The sequence below is a fragment of the Corythoichthys intestinalis genome, chromosome 5 (assembly GCF_030265065.1).
Source record: "Corythoichthys intestinalis isolate RoL2023-P3 chromosome 5, ASM3026506v1, whole genome shotgun sequence".
NCBI classification, from domain to species: Eukaryota; Metazoa; Chordata; class Actinopteri; order Syngnathiformes; family Syngnathidae; genus Corythoichthys; species Corythoichthys intestinalis.
In genome coordinates, this window is record NC_080399.1 from 43,947,247 (window position 1) to 43,959,548 (window position 12,302).

General features: G+C 37.1%; 1 protein-coding gene across 2 annotated transcripts in view; it reads left to right on the forward strand.

Annotated features, from left to right (window-relative positions):
• The window catches only part of LOC130916220 (metabotropic glutamate receptor 8-like), an 86,574-nt gene that overhangs the window by 46,755 nt on the left and 27,517 nt on the right, over positions 1–12,302 (forward strand). For both annotated transcript variants that reach the window (XM_057836743.1, XM_057836744.1), the window contains exons 4-7: positions 3,715–3,850; positions 9,069–9,223; positions 9,316–9,453; positions 10,704–10,904. In XM_057836743.1, coding sequence (XP_057692726.1) covers positions 3,715–3,850; positions 9,069–9,223; positions 9,316–9,453; positions 10,704–10,904 — 630 coding nt within the window. The remainder of the gene's footprint in view (positions 1–3,714; positions 3,851–9,068; positions 9,224–9,315; positions 9,454–10,703; positions 10,905–12,302) is intronic.

Below are 12,302 nucleotides of genomic sequence, written 5' to 3' on the forward strand. Positions count from 1 at the left end.
ATTTTTAAAACGGCCACATCTTTGCTTTAGGACAGTCCATTTGACTTAGTGCTATCAAAGTATGCAAAAAAAAAAAAAATTGATTCGTCATTCTACTGTCCTCACCAAGATGTTGGAGCTAAGTCCTAGCTAGACAGAGAGCTAAGCTCCGAAAGAACGATGTCGAACATTTGTGTGGTTTGCTGACTTTATTCAGCTGCTCATGACATCAACACTTGCAGAATGAAACAAAAATAAAAATGAAATTAAATTAGTTTCATCTTGAACAACAGCAATTCAAATTTGCGTTTATAACTAGCTGCTGAACAGCAGTAACAATTTACACAGACGACTGGCATGTATCTGTTAGATCTGGACTCATTGATGGCCACCTCATAATTCTGCAGCACGTTGTCTCCAACCATTTCTTGGTGCTATTTGAGTTAGGTTTAGGGTCATTGTCCTGTTGGAACACCCATGACCTCTGACGTAGACCCAGTTGTCCGACACTACACCCTACATTCCGGCCCAAAACACTTTGATAGTCTCCATATTTCATCACTCCTTACACACTGTCAAGGCACCCAGTGCCAGAGGCAGTAAAACAACCCCAAAACATCATTGGATGTCCTCCATGTTTTACTATAGGCACTGTGTTCTTTTCTTTGTAGGCCTCATTCTTTTTTGTGGCACTGGGCACTGGTCTCCAACCGTTTCTTGGTGGTATTTGAGGTATGTTTTGGGTCAATGTCCTGTTCGAACACCCTTGAACTCTGACGCAGACCCAGTTTTCTGACACTACCTCCTACATTTCGGCCCAAAACATTTTGATAGTCTCCATATTCATGACTCCTTCCGTACTGTCAAGGCACCCAGTGCCAGAAAAAAGAATGAGGCCAACAACGTAAAGAACACAGTGCCTAAATCAAAATCAAAATGTTTTGGGCCACAATGCAGGATGTAGTTGTAAGAAAACTGGGTCTACATCAGAGGTCATGAGTGTTCCAGCAGGGCAATGACCCAAAACATACCTCAAATAGCACCAATAAATGGTTGGATCCCATTGAACAGCTATGGAGAGATCTCAAAATTGCTCTTGCAAGAAGGCACCCTTGAAATCTGAGAGATCTGGAACAGTTCGCAAAAGAAGAGTGGTCTAAAATTCCATCTGAGAGCTGCATGAAACTTGTTTTGGCTTTTCTCTTCAGCTTTTTTTGTGTTTTTCCAATGCAAATCCAAAAAATAAATACATTTAAACTGAAAACATTTGTAATTGCGTTAATGTCTGCGAGAAACGTTGTACTTTCTGGAAAAATTCCAGGGCTTGCCAATAATTTCGTCCATGACCATATACATTTTCATTACCATACAAATACAGACGTATCATAAAACCTTTAATACTGTAATTTCTTATGTTTAGTATGCACCTTGTTTTGTGAAGTATCCATAGAAGATGTCAAAGATGAGTGCAAATTAGCACTGATATGTGATTCTGGCGGCTGCAAAAAATACATCATTTTCAAGCGTGTGCTCAGCCATGCTAACAAAGTGGACTTGTTTTCCTATTGAAGATAAAGTAGAAGGCAAACAAACAAGAAAGATTTTAAATCTCCTTATTGACAATAAAGTGAGAAAAGCAACCGCAAAGTGCTGATTGATGCGTTTTGGCGCCTGCAAGCTGAGAAGTTAAGAAGGTTAAGACTCAGCCAGTTTTCAAAAGAGATTCCTATTTTCTGCAACTTTGTTGCTATTTTGTTCCTACAAGAATCACAGCAAGCGGTGGGCAAACAAGGATGTTTCTCTGAGCCAATTACCTCGGAACGGTCACCGCTCCACTTTACTGCCGACTGGACAGACGCCGCCGGTCTTGACGTGCTTTTTCACGCTTGATTTCCTTTGATGTCGTCGAAAAGTTATTTTGATTTGACAAGTCCGTGTTATGTGAAAAGTTGCTTGTGAGGTCAAGACATGAATCCATGTGTTACTGTGGTAACAGCAGAATAACAGAGATGAAAATATTTTATTATACTTTATTTTATTTATCTAATTCAGATTTTGATTCATTGTAATTGACCATTTTTGACATTTGCTTATATTTGTAATTTGCTTCTAGTTTAATTTCATACAGTACACTAAATTTCGTTGTATTTTATTAAATAGTTTTTATGTATAAATATTGAAATATTTTATTTCCAAAATTTTTTATCGTGAATATTAAATTTGAGGATTAAATTTTGTTAATTTTTGGGGTTATTTCAATTGACACTTACTTCTACAATGTAGAATGTCTAGACCACCCGGAGGAATATCTCAAAAACTCTTTTGTTATGTAAAAATGCCACTCCTCTGTTATTCGTGGAAGCATCAAAATTACATTTGGTAGGTATATTCTACATGTATAAGCATCGATCCTCAGAGGTAGTTTTTTTTTTTTTTTTTTTTTTTTCGTCTCGGTGCTGATTAATTACATAATTCATTAGGGAATTTAAATCACTACTCCTCCGTTATTCATGGACCGATCAGAATGCTTTCGTTGTTATATTCTAGGCATCTTTACACATAGATCCTCCGAGCGCAATTTTAATTTTTTTTTGTGTAAGGGCTAATTATTTAATATTAATTAGTTTTGGAATTAAAATTTCTACCGCTCTGTTATTTGTGGATAGATAACTGTGAAATTTGGTTGGCGTAGTCAAGGGAGGTAAGCGTATCGATCCTCTGAGCTCCATTTTTGAAAAGGAATTTTGTGTCTGGGCTGATTAATTAATTGCAGACCTATTGTTGTCAGTAGGTTAGGAGTTATTTTTTCTTCTTTCATCTGTTCTTTTGCACATTGCGTTTATGCTGTATACACTTCATCATTGCCATAAATTTGTGGTTGTAAGTCGATTGTCAAACCAGTTGTTAAGCTACACACTAGTTGTAAATCTCAAGGTTTTATTTGTCAAACTATACAGTTGTAAATTCAACTTGCCTTTGACACAGCCGTTGCAATTACTTATCAGAAGCATATCCCCGTTTTTGTTCATGCTGTGAATATGGTCACACTCTCCTTAAGCTTTCTTTTATCTGTTCTTTGCAAATTGGGTCTGTGTTGAATACACTTGTCATTTCCATAATTTTGTGGTTGTCAATCAATTGTCAAAACAGTTGTCAATTGTGTCAGTTTGTCCATCAATATAGTTCTCAATAAAATTTCTTCATTTTGGCTTAGTTTTTTTGCGACTCTAAATTTCCCCATTTCAATATTTTAAATTTTTATTTAATTTAATTTTTATTATTTAGATATGCATATTTTGTTTGTTTTTAAAAATATTCATGATCATTGTGCATGTCATTTTGATGTAGGTCATACTGTAATAATTAATGTATTTTTTATTTGCACGTTTTTTTTTCATTCTATTCTATTCTATTCTATTCTATTCTATTCTATTCTATTCTAATTGCAGTTTAATTGGATTTTTAATTCACAATTTTCCAGATGCATAAATTCTGTCGTTTAGCAAATGGGATAATTATTTTGGTAATTCAGAAAAAGGTTTAGGCTTTCATTTTAGATAGAGAATGTATGTAAACTTTTGGTTTCTTATTTAAACTTGGTTGCATCGACATTCTTCACTTCAAAAGTGTTATTTTCCCAAAGTGGCAATCTCCTATATGTTCAGGACACGTGGGAAGAGTTGAGTGTATTCCTCATTGTGTACACGTATGTGCCTGTGTGTTCCGCTGTGTCAGGTGACGTGTGCATTGCTCAGTCCCTGAAGATTCCCCGTGAGCCCAAAGCAGGCGAGTTCGACAAGATGCTTCTGCGTCTGCTAGAGACGCCCAATGCCAGAGCCGTCATCACCTTCGCCAATGAGGACGACATACGGTATGACTCCTGCCAGACACGCACAATCACACACACTTAAGAATTTGTCACACTTTGAAAATGACTGAAAATTAGTGTGTTCCACTACTCTCACGGCTGAGTATTTTACTATTTTACCATAACAGTTTGCGCGGTGTACTATGTATACAATAGATACGCATATGAACAGTTCATTTGCAAAAACAGATATTTTCATATTTACGATTTCTTAAAACAATAACAAATAAATTCCCCCTACAAACATCAATTAATACCTGTGAAACTAAAATAAAGGTATCAAATAGAGTACAACAAAGGTAAATATACATTTCCCATTCACATTTTTTCAGTGCAAAAATAGTCAACTACATTTTATGTTTTAAATGTCATTTAGAAACAACTCCAAAACTGCTAGAAAATAAAAGATCAGGTATACAGTGGTATGAAAAAGTATCTGAACCTTTTCAAATGTGATCTGATCTTTGTCAAAATCACACCGATGTAAAAACAGTGTCTGCTTTAATTAAATCCACTCAAACATTTTAGGTTTTCATATTTTAATAATGATGGCATCCAAACAATGACAGAAGGTGGGGGGTAAGTAAGTGAAGCTTCTGCCTAAGGAGACATAAAGAGCAATTGAAACCAATTTTTACCAAACAATTTAAGCCACTGTGCCCGATCACTGATGAGTGGTTAAAAGCTACCCTGCCCACTATTAAGCACACACCTGGTAAGAATTGTCTTGATGAGAAGCATTGTCTGATGTGCATCGTGACTCGGTCTGTCTGAAGACCTGCGATCAAAGATTGTTGATTTGTATAAAATTGGGAAAGGATACAAAACCATCTCTGAAAGTCTGGATGTTCATCAATCGACAGTCAGAAAAGTTGTCTTGAGTTTGGCACTGTTGCATCTCTCCCAAGGAGTGGCCGTCCACCAAAGATGACGCCAATAGTTCAGCACAGAATACTCCGAGATGTAAAAAAGAACCCTAGAGTGTCTGCTAAAGACTTACAGAAATCACTGGCACAGTCCAATATCTCTGTGCACACATGAACTATATGTAAAACTATGGCCAAGAATGGTGTTTATTGGAGCCTTGGAGGACTCCACGGAGGAAGCCACTGCTGTCAAAAAAAAAACAAAAAAAAACATCGTTGCTCATTTAATGTTCTCAAAAAGGCACTTGGACACCCCGCAGAAGTTTTAGGCAAAATATTTTGTGGACTGATGAAACCAAAGTTGAATTGTTTGAGAATAACACACAACGTCATGTGTGGAGGAAAAATGGAACAGCTCACCAAGATGAGCACCTCATCCCCACCGTGAAGCATGGTAGAGGGAGCATCATGATTTGGGGCTGTTTTGCACCCTCAGGGCATTGACAACTTGCAATCATTAATGGAAGAATGAATTCAAAATTTTATCAGGATGTTTTGCAGGTAAACATGAGGCCGTTGTCAGACAGTTGAAGCTAAAAATAGGATAGATGCTGCAAATGACAATGATCCAACACAAAAGTCAATCAACTTCAGAATGTTTTCAGAAGAACAAATTTAGATACATGTTCTGGAGTGGCCAAGTCAAGTCCAGACTTGAACCCCATTGAGATGCTGTAGCATGACCTAAAGACAGCGATTCGTGCCAGACATCCCAGTAATCTGACTGAACTACAGCAGTTTTGTAGAGAAGAATGGGCAAAGATTAGTCCTGATTGATGTGCCAGACTGATGTGCAGCTACAGCAAGTGCCTGGTTGAAGTTATTGCTGCCAAAGGGGGAGGGGCAAAAAATATTAAATGTGATAGTTCACTTACTTATTTTTCCCCCTTTTGTCAATGTTTGCATACTATTCTCATTAAAATATGATCACCTGTAAATGTTTGGGTGGTTTTAGTTAAAGCAGACAGTTTTTTCATCTGTGGGATTTTGACAAAGATCAGCTCATATTTGATGGTGATTTTATGCAGAAATGTGAGAAATTCCAAAAGGTTCAGATACTTTCTCATACCACTGTATGTCCTTTACAAGTCCTTCACGTCTTTTACAACTACAGTGTAAGTAACTGTCTTGACATTTATGTATGATAACAGAGTAGTATGTTGTTTGATTTATTTGGGCAATCTCTTCAGAACACCGCTTAACTGCCCGACATGCGTTGTTGTTGTGTTTGGAGGCTATGCCAGATGCTTTTGGGCCACTATGTTGTGCTCTTTTGAACACATTGTGATAATATTACGCCTTTCGCCTCCGTTTACTTCCATGTGACAAAAGAACATGCCGTTAATTTTCTGCATTTCTTCATATTTAATGTGGTTCGCTGCGTAACGAGAAACTACTCTATGCAGTGAAATAAAAACTTTAGTTTCCCAACTTTTTTGTCGCCAAGGCACATATTTCAAATGCATAATGTCTTTTAAAAAATATATTGATACCTTGTTTGAACAATAGTATTTTGTTATGAAAAAAGACCAGAAACGACGGGAAGATCCCCAGGATATAATTTAAAATTATTAATTAGTATTATATTTTTATTTTACGTAGATTTGTAGTACACAGTGTTGTTTTTGGCATCCCATTTCATTTTTTTTTCTTAGTCTTTTGGACGAAAATACATTGGGTCAAATAAGTATTTAGTCAACCACTAATTGTGCAAGTTCTCCCACTTGAAAATATTAGAGAGGCCTGTAATTGTGAACATGGGTAAAGCTCAACCATGAGAGACAGAATGTGGAAGAAAAAAAAACAGAAAATCACATTGTTTGATTTTAGAGGACGTCCTGGTCCCTTTGCAGAAAAACAACCCCAAAGCATGATGTTTCCACCCCCATGCTTCACAGTGGGTATGGTGTTCTTCGGATGCAATTCAGTATTCTTTCTCCTCCAAACACAAGATCCTGTGTTTCTACTAAAAAGTTCTATTTTGGTTTCATCTGACCATAACACATTCTCCCAGTCCTCTTCTGGATCATCCAAATGCTCCCCCAGACGGGCCTGGACGTGTACTGGCTTCAGCAGGGGGACACGTCTGGCACTGCAGGATTTGAGTCCCTGGCGGCGCAATGTGTTACTGATTGTAACCTTTGTTACTGTGGTCCCAGTTCTCTGTAGGTCATTCACTAGGTCCCCCCGTGTGGTTCTGGGATTTTTGCTCACGGTTCTTGTTATCATTTTGACGCTATGGGGTGAGATCTTGCATGGAGTCCCAGATCGAGGGAGATTATCAGTGGTCTTGTATGTCTTCCATTTTCTAATAATTGCTCCCACCGTTGATTTCTTTACACCAAGCATTTTACCTATTGCAGATTCAGTCTTCCCAGCCTGGTGCAGGTCTACAATTTTCTCTCTTTGGTCTTGGCCATAGTGGAGTTTGGAGTGTGACTGACTGATGTTGTGAACAGGTGTCTTTTATACCGATAATGAGTTAAAACAGGTGCCATTAATACGGGTAATGAGTGGAGCCTCGTTAGACCTCGTTAGAAGAAGTTAGACCTCTTTGACAGCCAGAAATCTTGCTTGTTTGAAGGTGACCAAATACTTATTTTCCACTCTAATCTAGAAATAAATTCTTTAAAAATCAAACAATGTGATTTTCTGTCTTTTTTTTTCACATTCTGTCTGTCATGGTTGAGGTTTACCCATGTTGACAATTACAGGCCTCTCTAATCTTTTCAAGTAGGAGAACTTGCACAATTGGTGGTTGACTAAATATTTATTTGCCCCACTGTACTTACTGTATTAGTCTTAGTCCTATTTTAGTCATTTCAAAATATTTTTGTCTTCGTCTAGTTTTAGTCAACAGTTAATCAAACTGTTTTTGTCTGTAAAATTCAAAAGTTTTAGTCCAAAAATAAAGGTTTCCAAAAATTTCGAATGAACATAGACAGATGAGCACATATTGTAGCGTCTACAAGGACAACGGAAACTTTGTGATGATACACACTCAGCAGGAAAAGCTGTCCATTATTTTCAATTTAACCTACCTACGAACGATGAACTTTATGTAAAAAACAAAAACAAAAGTTGTCTGAGTGTTTAACATCCCCTAGACTTACTGACCAGAAAAGCAAAGTGGCTCTGCTTTAGACTGGCCGGTGTTTTAAGAGGATGCTCACCATTCTGAATGCTATGTTAATGCTAGGAGTTACATTTAGCATCTGATGATTACTCAGCACAGACCTTTAAAGGCTAAAGCAACATTGCATATTCTCCCTTCCCAAGATAAGAAAACAAATATTACCGTTTTTCCAGGCAAGCATGATGGAGCGTAGCCTAGCTTTAGATACATCCTCAACTCCAGTGAGGATGGAGAGGCGCAGCACATCTCACCTGAGTGACACGACCCACACACTGCTACGATGCAAGCTGACGTACTCTACCTACAATAAGAAAATATGTCATGTACCGTATTGGCCAGAATATAAGACGGTGTTTTTTGCATTGAAATAAGACTGAAAAAGTGGGGGTTGTCTTATATTCGCAGTCTAGACAGTATACCCATTCACGACGTTAGAGGGCGCCAGGTATCATTGAAACGATGTTCGGTCATGACAGATCGCAGCTACTCTCAAGCTTAACCAGTTAGCATTATTTTATTGCAATGTTTTTCCTTATTCAGATTTGTTTCAAGACTACAGTTACAGTTAGACTTTACTTTGATGTTTAATGCAGTTATTGCAATTTTGTTGTTTTATCACAATAGATCGGTTTACTTACATTTCAAAAACCAGAAGCCATTCATTTACGAATGCGACTGCACTTTAGTTTACATATTTAAATGTTCAGATAGTAAGATTTGAATGAGGCAAAATAACATGCTTTTTCTCTCTAATATATTGTTATAATCATGTTTAGATGTACTGTAATTATTTTCTGTATAAAAATTAATTTGGTGTTCAAAAAGTCTTTTTTCGAACTTCAGTCTTGAAAAAGAGGGGGTCGTCTTATTATCAAGGCCGTCTTATATTCGGGCCAATACAGAATTGTGAACATATGACAGATATGACGTCGCATTTTTGTCTCGTCAGGCATTCATCTCGTTATGGTCTAGTCTCCCGAGCCACGGTTTTAGCTCGTCATCGTCACATCATCATCATGAAAAAATTGTTTGCTGATGAAATATTTTCAATATCGTCATTGTTGATGAAAACAACACTGGTAGTGCAGTTTAATTTTTGTCTTACATTGATTTATTGGGGAAAAAAAAAAGATTAACGGTCGGTCTCTGTCTGCACCAGTCGCATCCTGGACGCAGCCAAGCGAAACAACCTTACGGGTCACTTCCTGTGGGTGGGCTCTGACAGCTGGGGCTCCAAAATCTCGCCGGTGCTACACCAGGAGGTCGTGGCCGAGGGTGCCATCACCATCCTGCCCAAACGAGCGTCTGTGGACGGTCAGGACAAAAACTACCAAAATCTACGAAAAGCATTACTAGAAGAATGGTTACCACGGTGTTGATTGGCCTGTTTTGTGTGCTTCACTTAGCGTTCGATCGCTACTTCAAGAGCCGCTCACTGGCTAACAACCGCAGAAATGTTTGGTTCGCTGAATTTTGGGAGGAAAATTTTGGCTGCAAACTGGGGACACATGGCAAGAGGACAGGAGCACCCAAAAAGTGTACAGGTGAGTGAACAGATTAGGTGATCCATCACAAAAAAAGGATAACAAAATATTCAGGTGAAATGAAAAAAAAAAAAAAAATCAGCAATCAATTGTTACTGTACGTTACATTTTAAATAAATTTAAACAATATAATGTAAAATAATTTAATGTAAAACAGTTTAAAAAATAAAATAAAAATGAAACTGAACAAAAAAAAAAACGTTACAACAACATAAGATTAAATGAAAAAGAAACAGAAATTAATACATTATTACTAGATAAAAATGTAATTGGGAAATTAAGAAGAAACAGAAAATGAAAATACACAAGAAAAATTCCGATTTTGAAGAAAGTAAAAAAAAAAAAAAAAGAAGCAAGTAATCAAAAAGGAAACAAAAATTATCAACTAAAAGAAATTCATTAGTAAATAGATTTGTGAAATATATTAATAAATTAGGTGATTCTAATACTTGACCTTACCCGACATTGAACCTGAGCAAAATCTTCTCTGAGATTTTTTTATTTGGTAAAATGGTGATTTTTCTCAGCAATATTTGCAAAATTTCAGTGTACAGGATGGGTGGAAGTAGCATTGAAAATGGATGATTTGCCCTGAAATACGGATAAACGATATTGGGGAAAAAAATGACATTGTGACTCTTTGGGGCTTTGCGATAGATTGCAATATATATTGCAATATTAAAATTAGAAGAATTTTTTACCAGATAGCTTGAATAGCTATGTTTGGGTAGACTTTGGTTGACTCACCATGACCACATTGTATTAATATATTGCCATTTAATCCAGGCAAACGGGGTTCATTTGTGAATAATGAAGATTTCTGTATATAAAAGGTCTCTGCACACTTGCTGCTTTTATGAAAAAAAAAACAAAAAACAATCACACATCCCGCGATGGGACTATTGCGCATGCACGATGTTCAAATGATATATTTTGCAGGACCACTCTGAAATAAACAAAATGTGGCACGTTAATTATGACAAGCTGAACAAATGTCAGATTAGAACCTGTGCTATGAAATGCATCGGTTGGTGTCCATTCTTTAGGGCTTTCAAGTTATTGTGCCAATTGCGATCAATTAATTAGTCAGAATTAAAGTGCTATGTTTTTAATCCTTTTAATCTTAAATTTCAATCTCTTACTTCACTTTTTCTGTCAGTGAGTTGCATTTTGATAGAATCGGTTTGGGCTTCTTGTGATTGAGTTGTGGGGAGGTGGCAAACAATTCTCTGTCAACTTTGTTCCGACAGGCTTGGAGAAAGTGGGTCGCGACTCTGCATACGAGCAGGAAGGCAAAGTCCAGTTTGTGATGGATGCAGTGTTTGCCATGGCCCACGCCCTGGACCATCTTCACCGGCAGCTGTGTGCCGGCCACCCGGGTCTCTGCCTGCGCATGACTAATGTTGATGGCAAAGAGCTGCTGGCGCAGATTCGCGCAGTCAATTTCAACGGTAAGGCATTTGTGCACATTATTTTCAGGAGAATATATATGTATGTGTATATACTGGACTGTCTCAGGAAATTAGAATACACAATATTCTAATTTTTTGAGACAGTCCTGTGTATATATACAGGACTGTCTCAGGAAATTAGAATACACAATATTCTAATTTCCTGACTGTCTCAGGAAATTAGAATATTGTGTATTCTAATTTCCTGACTGTCTCAGGAAATTAGAATATTGTGTATTCTAATTTTCTGAGACAGTCCAGTATATATATATATATATATATATATATATATATATATATATATATATATATATATATATATGTATATACACCAGTTGATACAAATGTACTGCAGTGACGTGCGGTGAGGTTCGTGGTTGGTGAGGCACTGACTCCTTAAGTGTCAGATTTACAAATATATAACCAAAAAGGATAGCTTATTCAATTAACTACTGGTTATTTCATATCTCATCAGCATTCTTCACAAAACACACACACACGGTACATATTACAGATACGTAAAGGTAGAAAATAACGTGCATTTGCACTACACTCTCCATGTGTTGGAATTTCCATCGCAAGTCTTTAGTTCATACAACATAAATGAGTACAGAGTGGTGTACAAAACCACAGATTTCAATTTTGACCTTTTGTGAAATATTCAGTTGTTTTTAAAACTTGAATCTGATACTTAAATCAATTTAATACAGATTGCTCAACAAAAAGCATGAAAAGAAAAAGTATATTTTATTTAAGGCCAAAATTTAGTTTTAAAATATTAAGATTAAAATGAAAACTGTGGTCTTACCTTTATTTGTAGATGAAGTCCATGCGCCTGCCCTTCGCCACAAAAACCTCAGTTACTTTGTTGTAAAAGTCCTCCTTATTTTCCTTTAGTTTTAAAAGTCTCTCCGCCTCAATGGAGATGATCGCCAGGGAGGAAAGTTGTCCTGAATCGGTCCTATTCCGACTGTATCACATCACCGATTGCTTCAATTAGATCGTTCTGTATTCTATTTGACAAGCCAGAAAACACAGTGGATGTGTCCAAATGTCTAGCTAACCTCTCATCTTTCTCAGCAAAAGCGTATAAAAGTTCGACATAATTGCCACGATTAGTAGAGCTTGCCCTCTCATCGTTACCACGAAATGCTAACTCCTGCTTAGCTAAGAAGCAGGTTGCATTAATGAGGTCTTTCAAAATCTCGCGGTTCTCCTTTACCCTAGCATTGTGGGTGCTAACGTTGAGCCGCCGCTGTTCGTTCAAAGCCAAATCGATCCTTGAGCTTCCAAAAAATTTTAAAGCAGTCTGGCTTTGAATGTGAGTGTACGATCTCTCATGTTTGCTGAGACTTCGTGGTAAATTTTTCATGTCACAATATCCCGTGTTAGTCCAGA